Here is a 23,943-nt window from a genome sequence, read left to right as displayed (position 1 = left end):
TCATATTCCATATTTCTTCTTCAGCGCGTTTAAGGAATCACTGGTCTGTGATTGTTCTATGTGTGCAAATAAAGCATGAACAACTGCAAAGATGAAGACAGAAGACGTGAGAAAAGAGACAATTTTCTTCTAAAATACAGGACTGATCTTGTTTTATAATTATAGTTGACATAATATAATTATTTCTTAAGCATGGCAGTTTTTCCTACTTTAGGATGAGGGCTGTTTTTTTTTAAACTATGTATTCGCTCATCTTTATTAAAAAAAACCAAAAAAAAAACAAAACTTCCACACAAAAAAACCCTACCAGAAATTAACTTTGACTAAAGATTCAATCCTTCTCGTATACAAATAAGGGCTATGTTTATTCTCTTTATGGCCCTACATGCAAATGCATACCCATTCCAATATTTTTTTCCTCTTTCACAGAATAAATGCAACTGCTAAAAACCGGTTTCTGTGCAAACTGAAACCTCTAGAAAACTATTAATAATCTCACCGATAAAAAGGTCACTTCTCCTTATTCATCCTCTCACCAAAAACCAAGTGTTCATAGAATCATACAAGTTACCCTCATAATACCAATAACTTACTTTCTTTTTCTGATTGTGACAAAAACATTACTGCCATGTCGAATCTTCTCAGCTCTGATAGCCCCTGTAAGATTTCTACAATAAGGGATACGTCTTCTCTCCTGTTGAAAACACACATTTCAGACCACCGTTAGGATGCAAAGTAGTCAAATGATCTAGAGATTATTGATTTTATTCTTCAATATAATTTATGTTATTACCATACCTGGGAACTTCTGGGCTCCGGCTACCCTTCCCTTGCCGGATGCAGCCAGGACTGCCCACTGACATCAGTGGGCGTTCCCTCTGACGTCGATGGGAGGTCCCGCTGACGTCAGGGGTGTTACACAACTCCACAATTTAAATGGAAAAAGGGCGGGGAGCGGGGCACCCGGAGAAGGGTGCTTCACTCGGCAATCTCTGGGCAAACCCGGAGAGTTTCCAGGTATGGTTATCACTGAAATGGTTATAATTTTGCTAAAATATGAATTAAGAAACCCTGAACATCATGCAGTAGCATTTACCTAGGTCCTAGGTGAAATGTGATAAAGTGCAGTAGAAAATAGATATGGCAGAATGGGAGAGCTTTCAAGGTAGAAGTGGTCAAGCATCTCTACAGTGGAACCTGTATATCTAATAGGCACTATGTGGACAATGGAAATGGTCTGTTGTCTATATCTCAGTCAGGAAGCACTGCTTGGAGTTTGAGTAGGTCTTATACTGTTGATATGTTAATATTTTGAAAATATTAAAAATAGTCTACAGACCAGCCTCACTCATTTCCAAACACCCTACTTGTTAATACTTTATTTTATCATTCCTTTAATAACTACAGAAATATTTTACCAAAAAAACAATCAAGGACCAAAACAAAATGTTCTATCCTTATAATAAGTTATCAGATTTTACTTACTAACATATAAATGCATTAGAGAACTGGCTTCTCTTGGTCATATTGGAAATTGTACAATTTTGCTTAAAGAACAAAAAATGGCTGATAAGACAATATTATATAATATACTTTAATTTTCTCTACTTTAAAAAACCCTAAATACCAAGGTATAAACTATGCTACCTTTTTTGGTTCTGATTTTTTTTTATTTTCTAATTACTCAAAAACTAAAATACACAATAACTTTTCTTTTGTAAAAAACCAAACCTTCTGTGGGGAAATATCACTCACCCAATGTACTTATCTCGAAGAATTTTCAAAATTTCATTGAATACATCTGGGTCTAAAGCTTTTTGGAACAGTTTAGAATAAAGGGAGGGTTGAATTTGCTGCCAAAAACAAAAAAAAATAGAGTATTTAAAATATTTATTTGGAAACATGTTTATGTTACACAAAGTCACCTATTGTCATTCTTGCAAACATGTATAAAGCAGAGGGTCAGTGTTATTTAGATAACATAAAATAGCTGGACTAGAAAGGGGGGTTATATGCCTATTATAACATTTAATACGTAGCTCAAGACAAAAATGGGAGGGGGTGTAATTTTATCTTAAAAAAAAAATAATTTCAGGTACTCGATATTAAAAGGGTAAACTTAATGTTCAACATCCTACACCCAGCCTCCTTCAAACAACTATAGCGTTCGTAAACCTTGGTAAATTATATGGTTACCAATTACTATATACCGTATTGGCTCGATTATACGCCGCACCCCATTAAAGGGCCGCACCCTTAAAGTTTGGGGCTATTTTAAAGAAAAAATACACATCAGTGGAATAGTAAAACAGTATTTTATCTAATCAACAGGAATACATGTATCTTAACATTTTTGGTATCTATTATACAGTTAGTCAGCATATGTTATATACAAACAGAAAACCAATAGCCATTTTAATTCATAATGCACCTTACTTATAGATATGCCCCTCTGCCCCCCAGATATGTCACTCTGCTCCGCAGATATGCTTTATGCCCCCAGATATGCCACTCTGCCTGCTTTATGCCCCTCAGATATGTCGCTCTGCTCCCCTATGTCACTCTGCCCTCATATATGATGCTCTGCTCCCCTAGATATGCTTTATGCCCCCCCCATATGCCACTTTGCCCCACCTCCTCGATTTAACAATCCATCCTCAGACTCCCTGGTGTGTTGCAGGGCAGCCGGTGGAAGTGCCAGCAGCAGCGGGGGTTATAATCAGGCAAATACGGTAGTTTGGGATGTCTTACTTTCAGGTATTGGTAAAGTAAATCAGGGTTGCTTTTCAGTCTTCTGAAATCAGATTCAAGCTGGAAAGAGTTTGCAGGAACTCCAGGAATCTCAATACTTGGTGCTGCAGTAGTAAAAGTTGACTCAACACTTTTCACTTGGGCTGCTGCTTGAGATACATTTTGAACTTTAACAGCAGACGGAGGCCTGTAGGACAAAATATTGTAATACAAGTTAAAATACGGAGACAATAGAGCTATGAACTATAGACGGCTAACTAGCAAACTAAAAAGGTGAGAGCTCATGGACTGTGTAGAAGTATCATATAGGTAATGTAAATAAAATAAAAAAAGTTGATGAAAACACATCATAATACCAGGAACAGGTCCATACTTCAGTGGTCAAGTATTTTACAAATTCATATATAAATTGATTTAAGTGCAAATATGATCAATATTTTCCGTACACAAGGAACACTTTGATAAAATCAGGAAATTATTTAGCGGTATGTACTGTATCTGTGATATTGGACTGCTTGTGTCGACAGACAATGATATCACATCGGGTTTCGTCTGGCTCTTTGCTATCAATCAAAACTATGTGGCTTGATACTGGCTTAACACTTGAGGCTTGGGGAAGCACGAGAAATACCACAAAAGTTATGGTGGGGGTGGGTAAAGGTGATGGAAAACCATTCCACTTAAAATTAAGGGGGTAGAAGAAGCATTATTAACCCCTTGATGACAATTGCCGGTCCGGGCACGTCACCGAAAATCGTGACGATTATGACAATTGACGTGCCAGGACCGGCACGTCTTTAAACGGGTGAAAAAAAATCGATCCGTGATCGATTTTTTCACTCAAACGGTGTTGCTCTAATGCCTCGACATCGAGGCATTGAGCAACACCAAAAAAAACATTCCCGGCCCCCCCCGATCGCTCCTAGGAGCAAATAAAAAAACATGTTTGAAAGACTGCCGCCGCCGAAAAACGGGTTTAGGAAGCGATCGCGAGTCGCTTCCTTTGCTTAGCTGGTGTTGCTAAGATGCCTCAGTATCGAGGCATCTTTGCAACACCTGTTTAGCAAAGGAAGCGACTCGCGATCGCTTCCTAAATGCTCAACTTACCTTCCCGGTGCCGGCGTCTTCGAAACACACGCAGTGTTTCAAGATGGCGGCGCCCATCAAGCCGGGGGGCGGAGCCTGCTGTCATCATCGGGGGGGGTGTTGCTGGATGTCATGGACATCCAGTGAATAACACCCCTAGTGGTCAGATCACTCATAAGAGTGATCATGATTTGCTAAATCAAAGGCAATGTTTTCTAAACATTGCCTTTGATCAGTATTGGATCTGCCTCCCTCCTTCACTTGTTTCTAGTGAGGGAGAGAGACAGATCGGTGTGTTTTCTGGTATTTCAGGTATTCTCTAATAAAAAAATATATATATATTGATCCAAAGGCTCTTATAAGAGCCACCCATATAATATTAACCCCTTCATTGCCATTGATCACTGCATAAACAGTGATCTTGCATAGTGGCAATTGTTTTTGGGTTTTTTTTTTTTTTACATATTTTTTTTTACTTTTTTTAGTTTTTTTTTTTAGTTTTTATTATAGCCATTAACCCTTTCCTTCCCCACTATTTTTGCTGCAATTGTTACCATGCAGCGGTATACGGCTGAGGAGGCGTATGCCTTTTTGGCCACAGATTCTGAGGCCACTGATACAGCGTCAGATTTTGACGTTGGTCAGTTCACAGATACATCTAGTGATGTATCTGTGGCTGTTAGGACGCCTGCCACACGTAGTCGTGGCAGTGCACCAGAGGCATGGGTAGCGCCTAATAGGTACAAGCCAGCTATCCCTCCTTTTTCTGGAATTCCTGGCATCAATATTGATGTTACAGGATTCACTCCACTGCAATTTGTGCAGGTTTTTTTGGGAGACGATGTCTTGGGAGACATTGTCACACAAACAAACATTTATGCCCAGCAGCACCGTGCTGCTAGCCCTAATTCTTTTTGGGCAAAACAGCCATGGACTCCCATTGACGTGCCAGAATTTCTTAAATTCTGGGCACTCACAATGTTAATGGGCATTATAAAAAAGCCCTCCATCCGCTCCTACTGGAGCACCAGCCCCATCTTTAGTACCCCCATTTATGCCCAAACTATAACTAGGCAAAGGTATGAAATGATTCTTCGTTTCATGCACTTTAGCGACAACAGCCTGTGCCCCCCTAAGGAGGACCCCCAGTTTGATAGGCTCTACAAAATCCGCCCCCTGATTACCCATCTCGCTGCCAGGTTTCCAGAGGTTTATACACCTGGAAGGGATATCTGCGTGGATGAATCCCTGATGAAATATAAAGGAAGGTTGGGATTCAAGCAGTATATTCCTTCCAAGCGCTCTAGGTATGGAGTGAAGGTGTATAAGCTCTGCGAGAGCGAGACAGGATATACTCATGCCTTCCGGGTATACGAGGGTAAGGATAGCTACCTTGACCCTCCAGGTTGCCCAGACCATCTGGGCACCAGTGCCAAGATTGTTTGGGACCTAATATTCCCCCTTATGAACAAAGGCTACCACTTGTATGTAGATAACTTCTATACAAGCGTCCCTTTGTTCAAGCTGCTGTATTGTTTCGATACGGTAGCTTGCGGTACTATAAAAAAAGAACCGCTTGGGTTTCCCACAACACCTGGTACGAACCCGGCTAGGAAAGGGGGAGACCTCAGCTCTACGCCAAGAGGAGCTTTTGGCATTGAAGTTCAGGGACAGAAAAGGTGTGCATGCTGAGCACCATCCACGATGAAAGAACCGTGGAGGTTTCTGTCCGTGGCAGAGCTGGGGTCACTACAAAGCCAGTGTGCATCAGGGCCTATAACAAGCACATGGGTGGAGTTGATCTGTCAGATCAACTCCTACAGCCCTACCTCATTATGAGGAAGACAAAGGCCTGGTACAAGAAGGTTGCAATTTATCTAATGCAAATTGCAACCTATAACGCTTTTTTGCTGCACAAAAAAGCAGACACTGGGCTGAAGCTGTCTTTTTTGCAGTTTCAGCTCGAAGTAATTTCAGGTATCTTGTACCGTGATGCACCTGGTCCCCAAGTAGTGATGGGAACCAACAGAATTGGGGCTACCCATTTTATTTTTAAAATCCCCCCTACAGCAAAGAAGCAGAATCCCCAAAAGAGATGCAGGGTATGCTACAGCAGGGGGCAAAGAAAGGACACTACATTTTACTGTCCAGATTGCCCTGGAAAACCTGCACTCTGTGTCGGTGACTGCTTCAAGCTGTATCACACAGTTTCCCATTTTTAATTTTTTTTTGTTCCTGCTCCATTTTTGTATTTATTTTTTTTTTTTTTTTGTTACATTTACAGTTTTTTAGCTTTTATTTGCTCCTCCATTTTTAAGCGTTTTTATTTGCACTGTCAAGTGAACCCTGTGTCCATTCCGTGGCATGAGGGACCACTTAAGGTGCTAGATCAAATCCCTTCTTGGAGATAGGCCAGGCTTTCTTGTAACCTGTCCCTACTGATAGTTGGGTACAAGCATTTTTCTTTACCCAGATGTAAAATTCCTACTGAATTTGAATTGCTCATGTTCCAAATGTGGCCCTTTTGCCCCCAAACAATCTGACAAACCCATGCATGTGGGGTATCAATGTACTCAGGAGATGTTGCTGAACACATATCGGGGTGTTGTGTGACAGCAACATATACCAGGAGCTGTAATTTCACACCTGAAGTACAAAGTATGTGAAAAAAACACCAAAAACAATTACTATCACAAACTTTGACAAGGGTTGGTGGTAGGATTTGTGCATGGAAAGGGTTAAACTATCAGCATCTAAAATACCCTGGGGTGTCTAGTTTTCAAAAATATATGGTTTGGTGGGGTAAATTTAATTTGCTGGCTTCAAAGATGCCCCAAATACCACATAGAGACAGAATTACCAGATTCAGAGAAAAATGGTTTTGAATTAGCAAAACTCTACTTGTACTTATTGCCCCATAACGTGTAGAAGAAAGCAAAAAAACATAAAAACATTGGGTATTTCTAAACTCGGGACAAATAGTAGAATCTATTTAGCAGGTTTTTTCAGTAGTTTTTTATGATGAATAAAAGATTTTTCAAATAAAAGTGAGAAAGTGTTTTTTTTTCAATTTTTCGTCCTATTTTATTATTTTTATTATAGGAAATTACATCATATGAAAAAAATTATGGTGTCTGAAGAAAGCCCTTCTTGTCCTGAAAAAAACAATATATAACTTGTGTGGGTTTAGTAAATGGGTTAAGAGAAAACTACAGCTAAACACAAACACCGCAGAAACGATAAAACAGCCATTGTCACGAAGGGTACAAAAAATAGAATCAGCCTTTGTCACGAAGGGGTTAAACACTCATCTACAGACACCAGACGGCTTGTTTTTTGCCTCAGAAATCTCATGGTGCTGCCACAACCACAGGGGATTCTGGGTAGGCACATGCAAATAAGGTCAATAAGGATCACCTTTAATACTGTTATATCAACTAAACATATTAGCCAAAATAGCAACAGCACATTATTTGAAAAGTAGTAAATGCATTGAAAATTAGTAAATGCGTTGGCTGCCAAAAAATACCCATTTACTGAATATAAAACTATAGGTTATTGATTTACATTTCCATAACCTCTTGCTTTCTAAACCTCAGTTTCCTATTATCATTTTCTATGCCTGTTTTCTGAAAAACACAATGTCAGCTGATTAATTCTTTGAAACACATATTTTTCCAAGATTGCTGTATTTAATAAACACATTCATTTTCATTAAAAAGAATGCAGTTCTAAACTTCAAAGTAAAACCAGAGAATGCAGTGGTGAAGAAGCTGATTTAATTAAATAAATTACCGATGTGATTGAAATTCAAGTTTGGTTACTGTGGCAATGCAACAATGTACAATAGGTCCCTTTCATTCCAAAAATAGTTCTTAATTATATTTACATTAAACACAATACAATTTACAGTAATGGCCACTCTTGTTCACATGCAAAAAAATAAAAAACCTCACCGCTACCAATATATTGTGTGTGTATATTATATATATATATATATATATTATACACTGACTGGCCACTTTATTAGGTACAAGACAACCTGCTGAAGTTCAAACCGAGCATCAGAATGGGGGAGAAATAGAATTTAAGTGACTTTGAACGTGGCATGGTTGGTGGCGCCAGACAGGCTGGTCTGAGTATTTCAGAAACTGATGATCTACTGGGATTTTTTTTATGCACAACCATCTCTAAGGTTTACAGAGATTGGTCTGAAAAAAAGAGAAAAGGTCTCCCTGGAAAAAGACAGTCTGGTTGTTTCAAGGAGCACAATACATCGATACTTGAACAAAAATGAGCTGCATGGTCGAGTTGCCAGAAAGAAACCTTTACTGCTCCAATGCCACAAAAAAGCCCTGTTACAATATGCCCCACAACACCTTGACATGCCTCACAGCTTCTGGCACACTGTAATTGTCCAAGCTCTTAAGGCACAGGTAAATCTTGTGAAAATTGATGGCAAGATGAATGCAGTATGTTATCAGAAAATACCGGCAGACAATTTGCATTCTTCCACACGAAAGCTGCACATGGGACGCTCTTGCACAATAATGACCCTAAGCACAAGGCCAAGGTGATCCTCCAGTGGTTACAGCAGAAAAAAGTGAAGGTTCTGGAGTGGCCATCACAGTCTCCTGACCTTAATATCATTGAGCCACTCTAGGGAGATCTCAAATGTGTGGCTCATGCTATTACAAAAGACTGCATGCGGTCATTGATGCTAAAGGGGGCAATGCACAGTATTAAGAACTAAGGGTATGCAGTCTTTTGAACAGGAGTATATATTTTTTTTTTCCTTTGTTGCCATGTTTTGTTTTATGATTGTGCCATTTTGTTATAACGGACAGTTGAATATGAATCCCATAAGAAATAAAAGAAATGTGTTTTGCCTGCTCACCCACTTTTTCTTTAAAAATGGTACATATATTACCAATTCACCAAGGGTGAGCAAACTTGAGGATAACTGTATGATGTGTACTTGAATGACGTTCCCTTATGCTAAAGTTTTCAAACAGTTGTATGTAAGGCAAAAAACATTCTAATGTGATCAGGACAGTGTGTTTCCAGACAGTATGTTTCGGTTTTACTTACACCGATCAGCCATTGTCAGTGGGTGGTATATATTTGGCAACAATATAGGCAAGCATTAGGATCTCAAAGAGTGACAAGGAGCACATTGTGAAGGCTAGATGACTGGGTCAGAGCATCTTCAAAACTGCAGCGCTTGTGGGGTGTTCCCAGTCTGCAGTGGCCAGTACCTATTAAAAATGTTCCAAGGAAGGAGAACTGGTGAAAGGGTCATGGGTGGCTAAGGCTCATTAATGCATGTGAGGGGGTTAAAGGGCCCGTGTAGTCAAATCCAACAGATGAGCTAGTGTAGCTTAAATTGCTGAAAGTGTTAATGCTGGTTCTGATAGAAAAAAACCACAATTTGTTGTGTTTGTGGCTGCATAGAACTGTCCGGTGCCCATCCTAATCCTTGTCCACGGACAAAAACGCCTACAATGGGCATGTGAGCATAAGAACTGGATCACGGAGCAATAGAAGATGGTAGCATGATCTGATGAACCACATTTTCCTTTACATCACGCTGATGTTTGAGTGCAGGTACCACAGAACACCTTCAAAGGTCTAGCGGAGTCCAAACCTCAACATGTCAGGGCGTCATGTTACGGCTGATTGGTGCATCTTGCCTATAATATAGGACAAGGCTCCTCACACACACTATTAAGGGGGCAACTTATGAAACCTACCAAATTAAACAACTTCTCCTGACATCATAGGTCCTGTTTAAATGACACTTCTTTACCTTGCAAATAAATGGAGGGATTTATCAGAATCCCAATGCGTTTTCCCTCTCTCGTCCCCCAAGATCCGTGGTTTGCAGAAGACGTTTCGGCTAAACCCACACAAGCAGCATACTCACTGCCAACAAGCTCCAGTTTGTGCAAGGGTCCCAGGGGTCTAATGAGACCCTCTGCTCAAATGCTCAGTAAGCATATGCCAGTAACGGGGTGCTTGAAAACCAGTGCCAAAACTGGACTCCAGCACAGATGTTTCTACTAAAAAGTAATAACGTCCCATAGGTAATGAATGAGTATTAGAGTACTTCCAAAGTACTTTAATATGCATTCTTCATTGCTATGGCTGTAACGGACACTAGACTGTCCCTTTAACAAAAAGAGTGGGTTAAAAAATATTGGAAAAGTTGCTTGAAAATTATGTTGCTATTTAAAAGAAGGTACAACACAGCTTGGTAGCAAACTTTTCATTTATCTTGAGCAATCTAATGTAAGGACTGCAAGAAGAGTGTTAAGTGCTACTATGTATAAAGGTGCTTTACTGCTATAGCAATGGAAAAGGCTCACAACAAGATGTAAAAGAAATGGGGAAATGGTCTTAGCAGATAATTAAAGTTTATATACTAAAACTCAATAACAGAGATCTTTGCAAACGAGAAAAAGCTATTCAGTGAGGTAGAAAGAAAATAATACGTTCCGATCTGTTCTGAGCTGCAGTATGAAATGTTACGTCCATCAAAAACTGGCTATGTGAAATGCTTGAACTATATTTTTTTTAGTTTGATCATAATAGAAATCTATTTTCATGTTAGTTTGAGTACTACAGGTTTCAATAATCCAAAAATAGATATAAAATGAAAAGATGAAAAGTGATATCCAGTGGCTATAATTCAAGAACCAAAACTAAGGAGCTTTTTGTGAAAACAGCATTCTTTCTTAAAAAGATAATGAGTAAGCCCCAACTACACAAACATTTATGCCTAAATTAAAATGTGTTTTTAGTAAGTATAATTAAGACATTGTACTAGGAGGTAAAGCCAAACATAGTAAGTATACATTAGTACCCCCTCGGTATACCCTTAACCAATATACTCATTCAATATCAGATTATTTCTTGCTTATCTTTGTGAAGCTGGAAGGAAGGTGCTTAGTTAGGTCAGTAGTATCTAAGAATGCCTAAAAGGCTTAATAAAATTATTAGTATTTGCAGCTAGTAAACATATCTTCCTGTCATAGCCATGATCCTGATAAAAGTTACATAAAGTGGCATTTATTTAATCAATGGTACTGAAGAAATTTCTATATTGTATATTTTTACTATTCAAATATGCCAGAACACATAACTCCCTGCATACATGACAGCACCTACAAATGCTAATTTACAAACAGGAGACATTTTATACCTGCAAGTAAAAAGCAAACTTTAAAGGGGACTTTTTAATACTCCAGTGAGCTATTGCATATTTTTAAGCAGTTCAATAGGCATAATTCAACTCAAATAAACAACTTTCCTTAGGTAGAAAGGAAACCTCTGTGGTGTGATAATTTGTACCACTGATTTGCATGAAGCAGCCAACAGGCAAAGGAAGCAATCCAATTGAAATAATTGGGACTGCTTTCCTCATATGCACAGAGGGTCTCTTTAGAAACCAATTTCCTTAATCTCCAGCAGAACATTTGCGTGTATATATATATATATATATATATATATATATATATATATACACACACACACACAAACACACACACACGCATTTTAGGTTTCAAAGACTTACTGAGTAACTGGAGTGTCACTGATGTCTTCCATTTTAAGGATTTTTGGTGTAGGAATATCTGATGATGCAGGAATTAATTTAGGTTGACTTGAGTCTTGATTGGTCGCAAGTGGTTCTGCTAAAACTTTCAGTTTGCCAGTAGAGGCATTGTTTGAACTTTCTGTTGGGCCTCCAACTTCTTCTATTACCATCCTTCTCAGAGGTTTCTAGAGGGAAACCCAATATGAATAAAATGTTAGTAAGACTATTGGTAAACACCATTATAAATGTTTAATCCCTTCAATCCCAGGGGTTTTTGGAACCTCAAGGCCCAGAGCAATTTAGCCATTTTTGGGGTATGTCAGTTTAGCGATTCTCTTTTCCTGTGAATAGTGTACCCATATAAACTATATATTGTTTTTTCAAGGAGAGATAGAGCTTTCGTTTGATACCATAGTTGGATGATTAGCTGAAAATTTAGAATGAGAAATTTTGTAAAAACTAGCGAATTTTAGAAAATTAAACAAATTTTTTTTTACATTTTCCCTCTGAATCCTCACAAAATTAGGTAAAGTGATGGAAAATCCCCTCCAAGTTTATCAATTCAGGTGTCCTGATTTCAGAAATACCTAATTTATATAGATTTTCCAGACTTTCCCAGCACCAGGGAGCATACTATAAGGTGTACAATTTTGTATAATTTTTATGCCTATGGCTTAACGGGTTTGGGGGTTGTGAACGGGGGCAGAAGGGTTATACTGGCTAGATGTTATGCTAGGGCAATGGGAAGTAAGGTTTTTTAATAATTTTTTTATTATCTTTTTTTATATATTTTTTTAATTTTTTTTTTATATATAAATATATATATATTTTATATATTATTTTTACACAGAAATGGTTAGAGGTCCTCTTAGGGACCTCCTGAACATGCCAGTGATGTCACAATGACATCACAGCTCACATTATAATTTTTTTTTGTATTATATATATTATTTTAATGATTTATTTAATATTTTTTAAATGAATTAATTTTTATTTTTTTTCTGCCTTTCTCTTTCAGGACGGGAGGGGGAGTGAGAGAGATGGTCAGCAGTGAAGTAACCCAGAAGGGAATGCCCGATTGCGCGTTTGCAACTGCGCGATCGGGCACTTTCAACTGTAACAGCTTACCGGCTTTCATGCCGGAAGCTGTTACGGGAGATCGGGCAGCAGAAAGCCGGCGATGCCAGCTTCTGCTGCCAGGGGGGAGTCCAGGGGACAGCCTGGTCTCCCGTGCAGCGGCAGGGATGTGTCCCTGACGCTGCACAAGGGCTGGACGTACCGGGACGTCCAAAGGGGTTTCTTTGTGGGCGTTTTTTGGACGTCCCGGTACGTCTATAGGGGAATGAAGGGGTTAATAAGCATACCGATCTGTAGGATTTGTGAACAATCCATTTTTTTTTTGCAAGAATGCTTGGAATATGAATTATAATACATTAGAAGTGGGAGCTTGAAAATGACTTCAATTTACCAACACCACTGTGTGAAAATTTCTTGAATTTCACCCTGCAGTGAATTATGCATCAAAAACTCCAGCTAGCTAATTTGTGCGTAGCATAAGTTGTCGGCATCAGCTTTTTATAACGCATAATGAAGTGAGAGTTAAAACTAGAATTGCAAATCCACCTGCAAGCCACAGATGTAGTGAATAAACCCTAAAGATTTGAGGTTTTGTGGCAGGTAGCTACAGTTAGATATACCAAAGTAACCGGTCTTTAAATTCCATGTGTTTGCTATTACAAGAAGTAAATGCTTGTCGTTTCATTAATACAGTCCTACACAGATATGTAATTTAGAGTCCTGGTGAACGTTATTTTTCACACTTTATTTATTAAGTTTATTAAGCAAACCTTATTTATATAAAAAGTAAGGTTTGCACAATCATTATCTTAAGCCGTGACGGACCAGCAATCGCTTCTTGCTTCAGAGTCCACAAGAAGCTGTTGGATCCTCAGGGTCAGAAGAGAAACCCATATTGTTTTACTTCACCGAGATGGTGGTTAGATAAGTGGAACAGTGTCCTAGCAATCTCTTCAGTTCGCTGTGTGATCCCTGCGGCTTGTTTCAGCATGTTGTAAGATGGTATTCTAAGCATTATTTGTTTCCTTTTTTTTTCCTGGCATTTTTAATAAGAAAATTTATATATTTTTTTTTCTCTATACAAAAGGCACAGGTCATTAGTGGTTGAAACATCTACCATCAACTTTAATAAAGCTGGCTTTTTTTGATAGTACAATCGGTCTATTGAAGAATACAAGTTATTTGGCTACCCCCCGCTAGAACACAGACATTAATTACTTTTAAAAGGCAAAGATGTTTGAAGCTGTGGAGATCAACAAGTCATTATTGATTTTGTCTCTCACTTTTGAAAGCCATGAATCAATGGCCTTTTACGGTTATCTTTTACGGTTATCTTTTATGGTTGAAAGGCCACATACCGGGAGTAAAGACTACAGTTTGACATTTAGATGTAAATAAATAAAAATGAGGTGTTTAGTGTACTTGACCATATGTGTTTTTATTCTGGGTAATTGGCAGCTTGGTTAAAATAAATAAAAGTACATTTGAGGTCCTTGGCGCCATGCATTAAGACTACTTTAGCCATGGTTCTCTCTTAAACAAAGGATGTTCTGCACTACAAACACCTTAAAGCACAAAAATGCACTCTATATGATAAAACGAGCATGTGTTTAAGGAGTTTTTTTGCCTCTGTCTGCGTTACTGCAGTTAAGAAAATTTTGAAATAGTTCAACTATTTTTTTCTCAACCTTACTATGCAATAACATAATAATTCAAAAAAGAAAACAATTCAAGAGCAATAACGATTTGGACAAGGCCAAAAAACAAAATAAGTTCTTAGATGGAGACACAATTATGTAAAAATCCTACATGTGCATAAGATAATTTTTGACATCTATGCTATAGGAGAATAAAGTGAGGCTCCCATGATCAAGTATTCTGACTAAGCAGTAAATAAAACAAAAACAATGGGTAGCCTAGTCTTACTTTTTATTACCTGTCAAAACAAAATATTTAATGCAAATAATTACTACTTAGTCTACTGAAACTTTCTTTGTGTGGTTGTGCATTCTTCCATGTCTTAATTTCTGTTTCTAAGCTATAGCTATTTGAGAGCTATACATTTATTAAAAACCTTCTGAGTGATTTAAGTGACGTATGTAATTATTAAATACAAAAATAATAAAACAGAAAAACATAATACTATTATTTTCTATTAATGGTTTTCTCCTGCGCTGGAAGCTAATGACATACAGATCACATATACACAATTTATCAAATGCATATAGCCATTTGCTAACTAAAAAAAGAGGGGGGAAAAAAGAGGAAAAATCATCTATCATATGTGTTATTTTATTTCATTTAAAGAATGTAGATTACTCAGGTTCATCCAAAACCATAGCAAGTTTTATGCAAATGTTGCATAATTTCTCACGATTGCTCTGTGATGACACTACTGTAATGTGTCAGCTCACGCATGAAGCTGCAATCCGTTGGCTCTACCCATATTTTTTCACTTCAGACCAAAAAAAGAAAAATACTTACAGCAGATCTCAAATGTTCTGGTTTGTTTATTGCCATTAACACTTTACGTTGTTCATTCCCTGTATTGTTAACTGTAGTTTGTTGCTGGTTGCCGCTTACATCACTTGTACCTAGCTCCTAGACCATACAGAAATAGGAAAATTACTAAAATATTACGTTTCATGAAGACAACATGCTTTAAAGAGATGAAACTGGCAGAAAGAAGAGAAATTTGCAAGATAAATATATTTCACAAATGAATGGTAAATGTTTAGAACATTCTTCAAACATGAAGAAAGCTGTTTGAAGAGCTATATATTTTTTAATAACCTTGCGAGTGATTTGAGTGACATATGTCATTAGCCTCTTCGTGACTGGACTGGTTTTCAAATGTTGTACCCTTTGTGACAATGGCTGTTTTAACATTTCTACAATTTGTGTTTAGCTCTAATTTCTCTTTTTTTTCATTTATTGAACACACAAAATTACATATTGTTTTTTTCCCCCCACTACAAGAAGGGTTTCTTTTAGATATTATTATTTTGATCATATTATAAAATGTCCCCTTATGTTCTACACTATTGTTTCATAGTTTTTCTACTTTGGGGCAAGAAAGGGTTTTTTATGTATATTTTTAATATTTCATATTTACAGGGCTCCGTTGTCCTGACCACAGCACCTACGATCAGCATGCAAGGAGAGCTCAGAGGTCTCAGGACAGTCTAAACTGTATTGCATTAGCCTCTACCACTTCCGATGTGAGGCAGTACTATTTATCTACGACCCTAAAGCAAAATTTCCTTACATTATATGTAAACATCATACATCTGTTTAGGTAGTGAACTTTTTATTGTTTATTAGAGGGCAGTAGGGGACATAATTATCATACACATGTGATACATGAACAGAAGCAGGGATTGGATTATTTTTCCTGTAGGTTGACAAGCAGTCATGGTGCTGGTTCTTTTGGCCTGGGGGGGGGGGCAGACAAAGCAGATTCGTGCTACAAACATACATACACTGACACACACTCGAACAATAATTTACACATAACACTCAAAGGAATCTACGATCCAGAAGTGTGCGCCACACCAGAGATCGCTCTGTGAAGAGGAATTATGAAGGTCGGTCTATAGTAATACCCAATATTGTCTAATGGAAGTTTTCAATCTTTCATTTTTGGACCATCACAAAACTGTTAAATAACCACAGCTTCAAAGGCCTTACAAAGTAACCACACATACTTGAGATATCTTAGCCAGTTCAGACACCGCTTGCTTGTTTCCAGGTTCCAGTTTTAAAACCATTTCAAAATCTGAGAACACAACAATTAAAATATAAACTGTTACTTTAATTAAGCAATGGTTAAAAGCGGCAAATCTACTTAAAACATGGCCACATGAATGTAAATGCTTGATATGGTACACAACAAAAACTAAGATGTCTATTGGAGGCAGAACATGACATTAGTTACTTGGCGATTGCTCACATTTAACAATTTGCCCCAGAAATACTTCATCTGTGCCTTCATAAATATGTCCTATTTGAACCCTAAGTAACATGAGGTAGTGATTTGTATTCCTCACCATCTTTCGCCTCCTTCAGCTTTCCAAGCATTGACCTGGCTGTCCCTCTTCTAGCAAAAGCTTTTCCATATGTACTGTCCAGAGATATGGCCTGGGTGCAGTCGTCTTCTGCTTCTTTATATCTTGTAAAACAGATAACATACACAGAAATAAATTTTTTGTTTAAACTGAGGTTATTTTTACCATGCAATGAAAAAGCCACATACTAACACATTATTACATGTTATTCCATAGTTACTTAAATGGATTATACAGTGTGACGTATAAGCTATACACAACTCCCAGATAACGAGATAAAAGAAAGTAGATATTTTTAAGAAACATAAGTTGAAATAACTTACAAATATTACATTCAATTCATGTAATTGGAATTTAGGTCCAAAATGATAGACACATAAACATACTGTACATGAATATATAAAAACCACAGTATACTGTATGTGCCTATGGTAAATACTAGCTTTCCTTCCAAAAACTAATAGTAGCTATAAGTGAGAATTAAAGAGCCACTATATCTTTATGAGAACACTTTATTTATTTTGTATTTTTTTTTAAAGAAGCTGATGCTACGTTTAAGATGCCTCTGCAATTTTGTGAAAATAATGTACTTTCAGAGAAACACTGACTTTTCTAAGCTTGCTACATAACAGCTAATCACACGTTTGTGGATGACAGGCTCGCTTTTCAGAGACAGTCCAGCCATCATACGCACTTTAATGCACATGACAGCTGTGTGCACCGTTTAAATTAACCCTTTTCACCGCCTCTAGCTGAGATGCATTTGGCTGGTGGAATCTAATTAGACCCTCGCACAATGGGAGCTCTTTGACTGGTGGCTTCAAGTAGCCAAAACTGGTATAAAACAAGGAAAGCAGAGGGTGAGTTATGCTGGAGCTTCAGATAACGGCTTTTTATTTATGTATGGGATATTAGGATGTCCCTTTCGTTATTTATACAGCAATAATTTAAATGAACACATCATACATATATCCCATGCTGCCGTCTGAGATTAAACTAGCATGGTATAAAAAAAAAAAAATTATTATTTTTTGGGAATTTTCTTTTTCCAAAACAGCAAACATAAATACAATATTAGACAATTTAAGTTGCGTGTTTAATACTTTTTATACACTGACATAATGTTAAGATTTAAAAAAAACATAATATATTAGAAGTTTGCAGAAAACTCTTCTGACATAGTACTTTCAAAGAACACTTACTTTTGGATTTTCAGATATGCCATGGCTCTGTTTGCTGGAAGTAATGCATTGGTGCCATCCGCAGACATGCCCTGAGTGTAGCACTCAATAGCAGCTTCATATTTGCCTTCTTTAAAATAAGCATTGCCCTGTAGATTTTAAAAATGATCTGAATACCAATCCCAAAACCAAAAGCAGAAATGGAATGCGAAAATTGTAATTCAATATGAAAGAAAGGATGGTAATAATAACCAAAAGGCATGGAGGAAAAACAAACTGTTACATACAGTATTTGAAATGCACCATGCGTTTAAGTGCAAGAATACAAACAAAATTAATCTGTGAAATTAGAAAGATGCAGATATTTTGCAAATCTTCCTCTTCCAAAAGATAATTAACAGATACTGGAATGAGAAAGGTTTATATGTTGTATTTCAACATCAGCAACTGTGTTAACATCTTGGTACAATCTGTAAAATTGTTGCATTCCGCAATAAAAACACATTTTTGCAAAAATTACGATGTGTGGACTGTCAGCACGTACAACAAAACAGTAAGCATGCAAAGTCTGAACACCGTCACAACAATTTCTCATGAGATTTCATTACTGTTGCAATAAAGAAGGAACAATTACCAGGTCTTTCTGGACAATTGCTTGTTGCTTCAGCCGTTGTGTCTCTAGCTGCTTCATCTCCTCTTCACTCATTTCAACAGGTTTTGGCTTTTCAGTGTCTTTTTTTTCTTGTGGTGTATTGGGAGAAGGCTGTATTTGCTAAAAAAAAACCTGAATTATTCCTCAAACATATATATGTAGACATGTTTGTACATATAAGCATGACGGAAGAATCACAATCCAAAGAAAACAACATTATCTAAGCACCAAAAAAATTTGAACAGGGTACTCCACATTAAATTTATAGAGTGGATACCATTGGGTGAAAAGGGAAGAATGAAACTTAAGATTGACTATAACATTACCATACATTAAGACATACTGGTATAGTTGGAGAGGGTCCTGCTCTAGTCTTTTCAGAGGTTGAAAACTGGAGACACAAGATGATGGACCATTTGGTGAATTGTGACTGAGATGTCGCTGAGAAGTTAGATCTCGAAGTTGGTTAAAACAGATGGTTTCTTTTAGAATGCAACTTGGGAGTATTAGGAGGATAGATTGTATGCCTCCCTGAATAGTTAGGTTTTCAGTGAGCGCTTAATGTTATAATAATAAGCCTCACAGAATGGGGTAAGGAATTCAAACAGGTACAGAATGGGCGATATCCTGGCTACGTGGGTGGTAAGAAGTAATAATGGTTGAACAGCAAGTCATTCTTGGGGTAAAGAGGATGGGTAGAAGAGTATTTGAGAAACTTTACATTTTTAATTAATACATAAACATACATATTCATAGAAAAATACAGAAAAAAATATGTTGATATGAGTATAAGCACGCTATTATTATTGTAGAAGCTCTAATGCGTTTTGCTGAGGGGTTATGACAGAAAACAGGTCATTACTGCAGCTTTTAAGACACTTCATTTTTCCAAATTATATAAATACCTGATTAATTTTCTTAAGTTCATTTGTAGCCTCAAAGTTGTTTGGATCAAGTTCTAAAACTCTTTCGTAATCTACCAAAAAAATAAAAAAATAACATTTATCATATACATATATATCTACCTATATAAGCGCACTTTTCAACTCCACTTCCTCCAAGTCCACAAAATTCATAAAGACCCCATTTGAATGGCGTAAATTAGAATTACTTATTTTGCTTATTGAACTGGTGATCTGACAAAGTGTAATACATTTAAAAAAATAAAAATAAAAATAAAATATACAATTATGTCACCTTGGTTATGGGAAAGATCTATAAAGACCAGCAAACCCTGCCCAAAAGACACATATCATACCCCTTCCATTAGAAGTAGAATATATACATATATATATATATATATATATATATATATACATTAAAAAATCAGAATCTGATCAGAAATAGTTATTGGAATTCAGCTCACCGATTGAATTATGAATTATACAGGGCAAGCTTGGCTGTTTTGCAGGAGAAACTTGCCAGTGATAGCCCTTTATAATGCATAGTAAAGTTTGTAAGCTGAAATCGCAACTCCTGCAAACATTCCCTTTAGTGAATAAACGTACGTGTTATGTGTGCGTGTAGGGGGGATGGTTAGGTCTTTAACACAACTATTTTAAAATATTCAACATACATATTAAAACAGGAATGTATAAAATACAAAGAACTGGGCCATATGAAAACAGGCTAATAGCTTCTCCAGCGCTTACCTTCCTTTGCCCCTTGCAGATTCTTTAGTGCAAGACGAGCTGCTCCCCTGCGAGCATATGATTTTGAATAATTTCGATTCAAAGCAATAGCCAGATTGCAGTCCGATTCAGCTACAGCATACCTGGGAGAAACATTAAAAAAATTTTTTTTAAAGTGACAAAGTTCTGCTTCAAAAGAAAGATAGCAGACTAAGCAATCTATGACTTCTCATTCTGTAATACCGTTTTCTTAAAACATCCACTTAATGCACAACTTACTTCTTTAGTCTAAAGAACGCAGATGCTCGGTTTGTAGGCAATACTGCATTGTATGGATCAGCATTCATGCCTTTTGTATAGCACTCTATGGCTTCATCATACTTTCCCATCTTGAAATAATTATTCCCCTGCGAAATATCTTAATTTTAGTAACACATTCATGTTATTTTGCAGAAGAAAGGAGATTCTAGCAAATAAAAAGGCCATTTGTGTATGAACATACAATATGGTTTACTTCTGCATGTTATATATACACATCTACATGAATACGTTTTACAAATGAAGACAAAAAGACACTGAATATTTGGTCCACAATACAGAGAACATTCTAGTGCAATAAACTTAAATACTTTAATTTGTAGCTCGAGAAAGACTTCTTGACTAATACATTTCTTTACTTTCATATATTTGTGCCAAATGTACGGAAGGTAATAATTTTAAAGTACCGATAAACATTTGTGATGTAGATTTAAAACAGAAAATAAATGTTAAGAAAATATTGCACATACACCAATACTGAATATGCATGCATATTCACAAGTGGTAATTTGCTTACAAATATGGCACCCTACACAATAGTATTCTTCTATACTCTACAGACAAAGCAGATATGTGAACAAAAGGTTTAAATAAAACTATCTCACAAGGTATTAATTTACATAACACTCAACAGATCAACTACTGAGCTACGATGAAAAGATGGATATTTATTAACATAGGAGCAAAGCAAGCATTTTCACCTTTTCTTTCTCTCTAAGAGCTTTTTCGGTGTCTATAGCTATTCCATCTTCATCCCCAGAATCTGACTCTGCTGACATTGACTCATGAGTATTCTCCTCTTTGTCAAGCTCTTCTAATGCTTTGTCCTATAGAACAAGACAGAAACTGCAGATATGATATTCCCTGCTTAAAATAAAAAAAGAGGAGAAAACATATCTTGGCAGAAATTATTCATTACACATCAACAGAAAGCCAATGTTACTATGTGCATCTAGTGAGGTACATTTCATTTTCTGTGGTTGTCAGACTGACAGATAGTGGACAGCAGACATGTGTTAATGATCATAGCGCACACCTCAGCCAGTGGAAACTTAACAAATGATGATCTCTATCTGCTTCAGCAGTAAGGAACGCTTGTTTGGCTTACAGAGCCGTAGCATGAATCTAGTTAAGACCCCTCTAATCAATATATATGTTGGCAATGGTATCACTGCACGCAAAAAGGGAGCATCAGTCAACCAGAGAAAACAGCTTGGTGGCATTGTAAAACTAGCTTTCTCTTCTTCAAAATGAACCCAAGGTTATCTGTAAAGTACAGTGACACCAGCATGAAGATGAACTAGATAGTTAACAGTGTGTATGAACACTGCAACATCAAATTTACCATTACATAAGAACAAACTGAAATTCATTTACTTTACTATTTTTTCATACTTTGGAGATGTCTATTAGTGTCATTTTTTTGTGATACTAGTGTTCCAATAAATGTACATTTATAAATATAAATCTAACTACATAGAATGCATGCTATTCCTGCAAAAAAAACCATCAGTAAAGCTGAAAGATCCCCAATTCATGTGACAGAAGCACAATTCAATACTGTCAACTTACAACATCAAGCTTGTCCCAGTATTCATAATCGAGCGGTTTTATCTTGGGTTTTTTCACCTCCTCGTGGTTCGTTTTATCAGTCGGCAGTTTGGTCTTTTTCTTCTTCTTATAATCTTTGTTTCTAATTGGTGGTAGTGCCTACATATAAAATAGCAGAAGAATGTTGCAGACAGATAACACAAATGTTTGTAAGTTTGTAACCAGAAACATTTGTTTTTTTTGTGAGTATTTGTATCCACTAATAAGTATGCCTGCAACAAAAAGTAATACCCAATGATGCTATGCATGTTTTCATACAAACATACATACATACATACATTCATTCATAAGGTTTCACTCACTTTTTTTTTTTATTTTTTTTTTTTTTAAACTTTGAAGCAGAACATATATTGACTAACCACATTTTCTTTTCACTTTTGTTTTTCATATTTTCACTGCATTAACATAGAGAGTTATACGCATTAAAATTAAAAATAAAATTGCGGACTAGACTGTTCCTTTAAGACATTGACTACAGCTGCCATTAACTTTAACTCATCAAGAGCTGCAAAGCCTGAATTTTATAAATATTATTGTACTGTTAACTAGAACATGCATTTTAAAGTTGTTCAATAAAAAGGAATCTAAATAAAGCAAACAAAATAAAAATTTTAGTAAAGAATGCACACAAAACATAAAAATTGTTATTCATTCTTGATCTAGCCTTAACCTACAGAATGGACCCTACTTGAGTATCTAAAGCAGTTGTTTCCCTCACTTGTTAACTGCTGAGAATGCTTCATGAGCACCTCGCTCCTACAAAATATAAATGTTGACCCCTTGCTCAGTGTGAATAAATACACAATCAATACTTTAGTGACAAGGCCTACAAGAAGTTGGCAAGCATGTTGATGCCTTGCTACCTGAGCCAAGAGAAACAGCAACCATATCTCCCATGACAAATGGAAAGGTCAGATAAAAAAGGAAATTTCTATATAGAATTCTCACAATCCAAGTAAGCAAAATGAAGACTCTGAATGTAGAACACATGTACAGATTTACACTTGTAACCACCATTTTATTCACCACTTGCCTCTTCATCCAGACCCGTCTGTTTATGCAGTTTAGCGTCCATTTTCTTGATATCCTTTTCCCAAGTTTCCAGCTCCTTCACAAAGTCTTGCAACTCTTCTGCATTTTCTTTCATCTGTAACTGCAGCTCGATAGCTTTGTTTGGAGAAGACATCCTGATTTTCCAACCAAGTCAACTGTCCACCTTGAAGAATACGAACACTAAATACATGCCTTTGTGGAACGTCATCAAGCCCCAACAGCATAAACATATCACTGCATCAGGCAGCTTTCGGGGAACAAAATATACATAGCAGGTAACCATGTACAAAATGAGCTTCATCAGTGCACAGCATATTAGTTATACCTACCTTACAGTTGACATTAAATTGTATCGTCTCTGAAGTCACTAAATGCATTAAAAACCCCATATTACTTACAGCTCAAATATAACAATCTTCTTATAAAAAAAGTGTCAAAAGAAAAACAAGAAAAAGGTAGAAGTGCAACTGATCTAAGCATAACGTGTAGCAACATATAGGCAAATTATTGAAATGCTTCCAAATGGTCTGGTAACATATTAACACATGTAGCGGTAATGTTTACTTGCGTGTGGTTATATGTTCGTTTTACATTCTTGAACAGGGGCGAACAACTCATGTCCTCAAGGATCACAGTTTTCAGTTACCCCAGTTTCAACAATGACATTACAATTAAAAAAGTCATTGAATAACTATTTTTTAGCAATAACACATAGCATTTGTGGCATATTGGCTGCCCTCCAGAACTGGAGTGGGGCAACCCCTACCTTTAGGGCCCTGTTGGCTCTATAGCTCTGGATCGATGTGGAAAGTGTTAATAAATAATACAACATAAAGCAAATACAGCAGCAGTAATGGTAGCCAGTAAAACATATGTTTTCTATTTAGGAAACTGGCGCTATAGGACCCTCCCCCATTAT

The 23,943-nt window shown here is 36.8% G+C and overlaps 1 protein-coding gene and 1 non-coding gene across 2 annotated transcripts; one reads left to right on the top strand and one right to left on the bottom strand.

Annotated features, from left to right (window-relative positions):
- Positions 1–23,157, bottom strand: LOC149302751 (RNA polymerase II-associated protein 3-like). Its single transcript, XM_089482154.1, has 16 exons — positions 23,005–23,157; positions 21,933–22,070; positions 21,062–21,187; positions 20,322–20,449; positions 20,064–20,185; positions 19,317–19,387; positions 18,394–18,531; positions 17,781–17,908; positions 16,561–16,682; positions 16,213–16,289; positions 14,996–15,079; positions 11,414–11,619; positions 2,752–2,938; positions 1,756–1,853; positions 594–694; positions 1–83 (listed from the first exon to the last, which is right to left on the bottom strand). Exons 1-16 carry the CDS (start codon positions 23,155–23,157, stop codon positions 1–3), a joined length of 1,962 nt encoding a protein of 653 aa, XP_089338280.1.
- LOC149302752 (small nucleolar RNA SNORA35) lies at positions 6,165–6,294 on the top strand. The gene has a single exon (XR_016272071.1). It is a non-coding gene; the product is annotated as a small nucleolar RNA SNORA35 (small nucleolar RNA).
- Positions 23,158–23,943: the final 786 nt, after the last annotated feature.

This window comes from Sceloporus occidentalis, unplaced genomic scaffold (assembly GCF_023333645.1).
Source record: "Sceloporus occidentalis isolate IW3139 unplaced genomic scaffold, rSceOcc1.0.p SCAF_17, whole genome shotgun sequence".
Taxonomy (NCBI): domain Eukaryota; kingdom Metazoa; phylum Chordata; class Lepidosauria; order Squamata; family Phrynosomatidae; genus Sceloporus; species Sceloporus occidentalis.
Note: the sequence above shows the minus strand (reverse complement) of the source record. Positions and strands in the feature narration are given on the sequence as shown.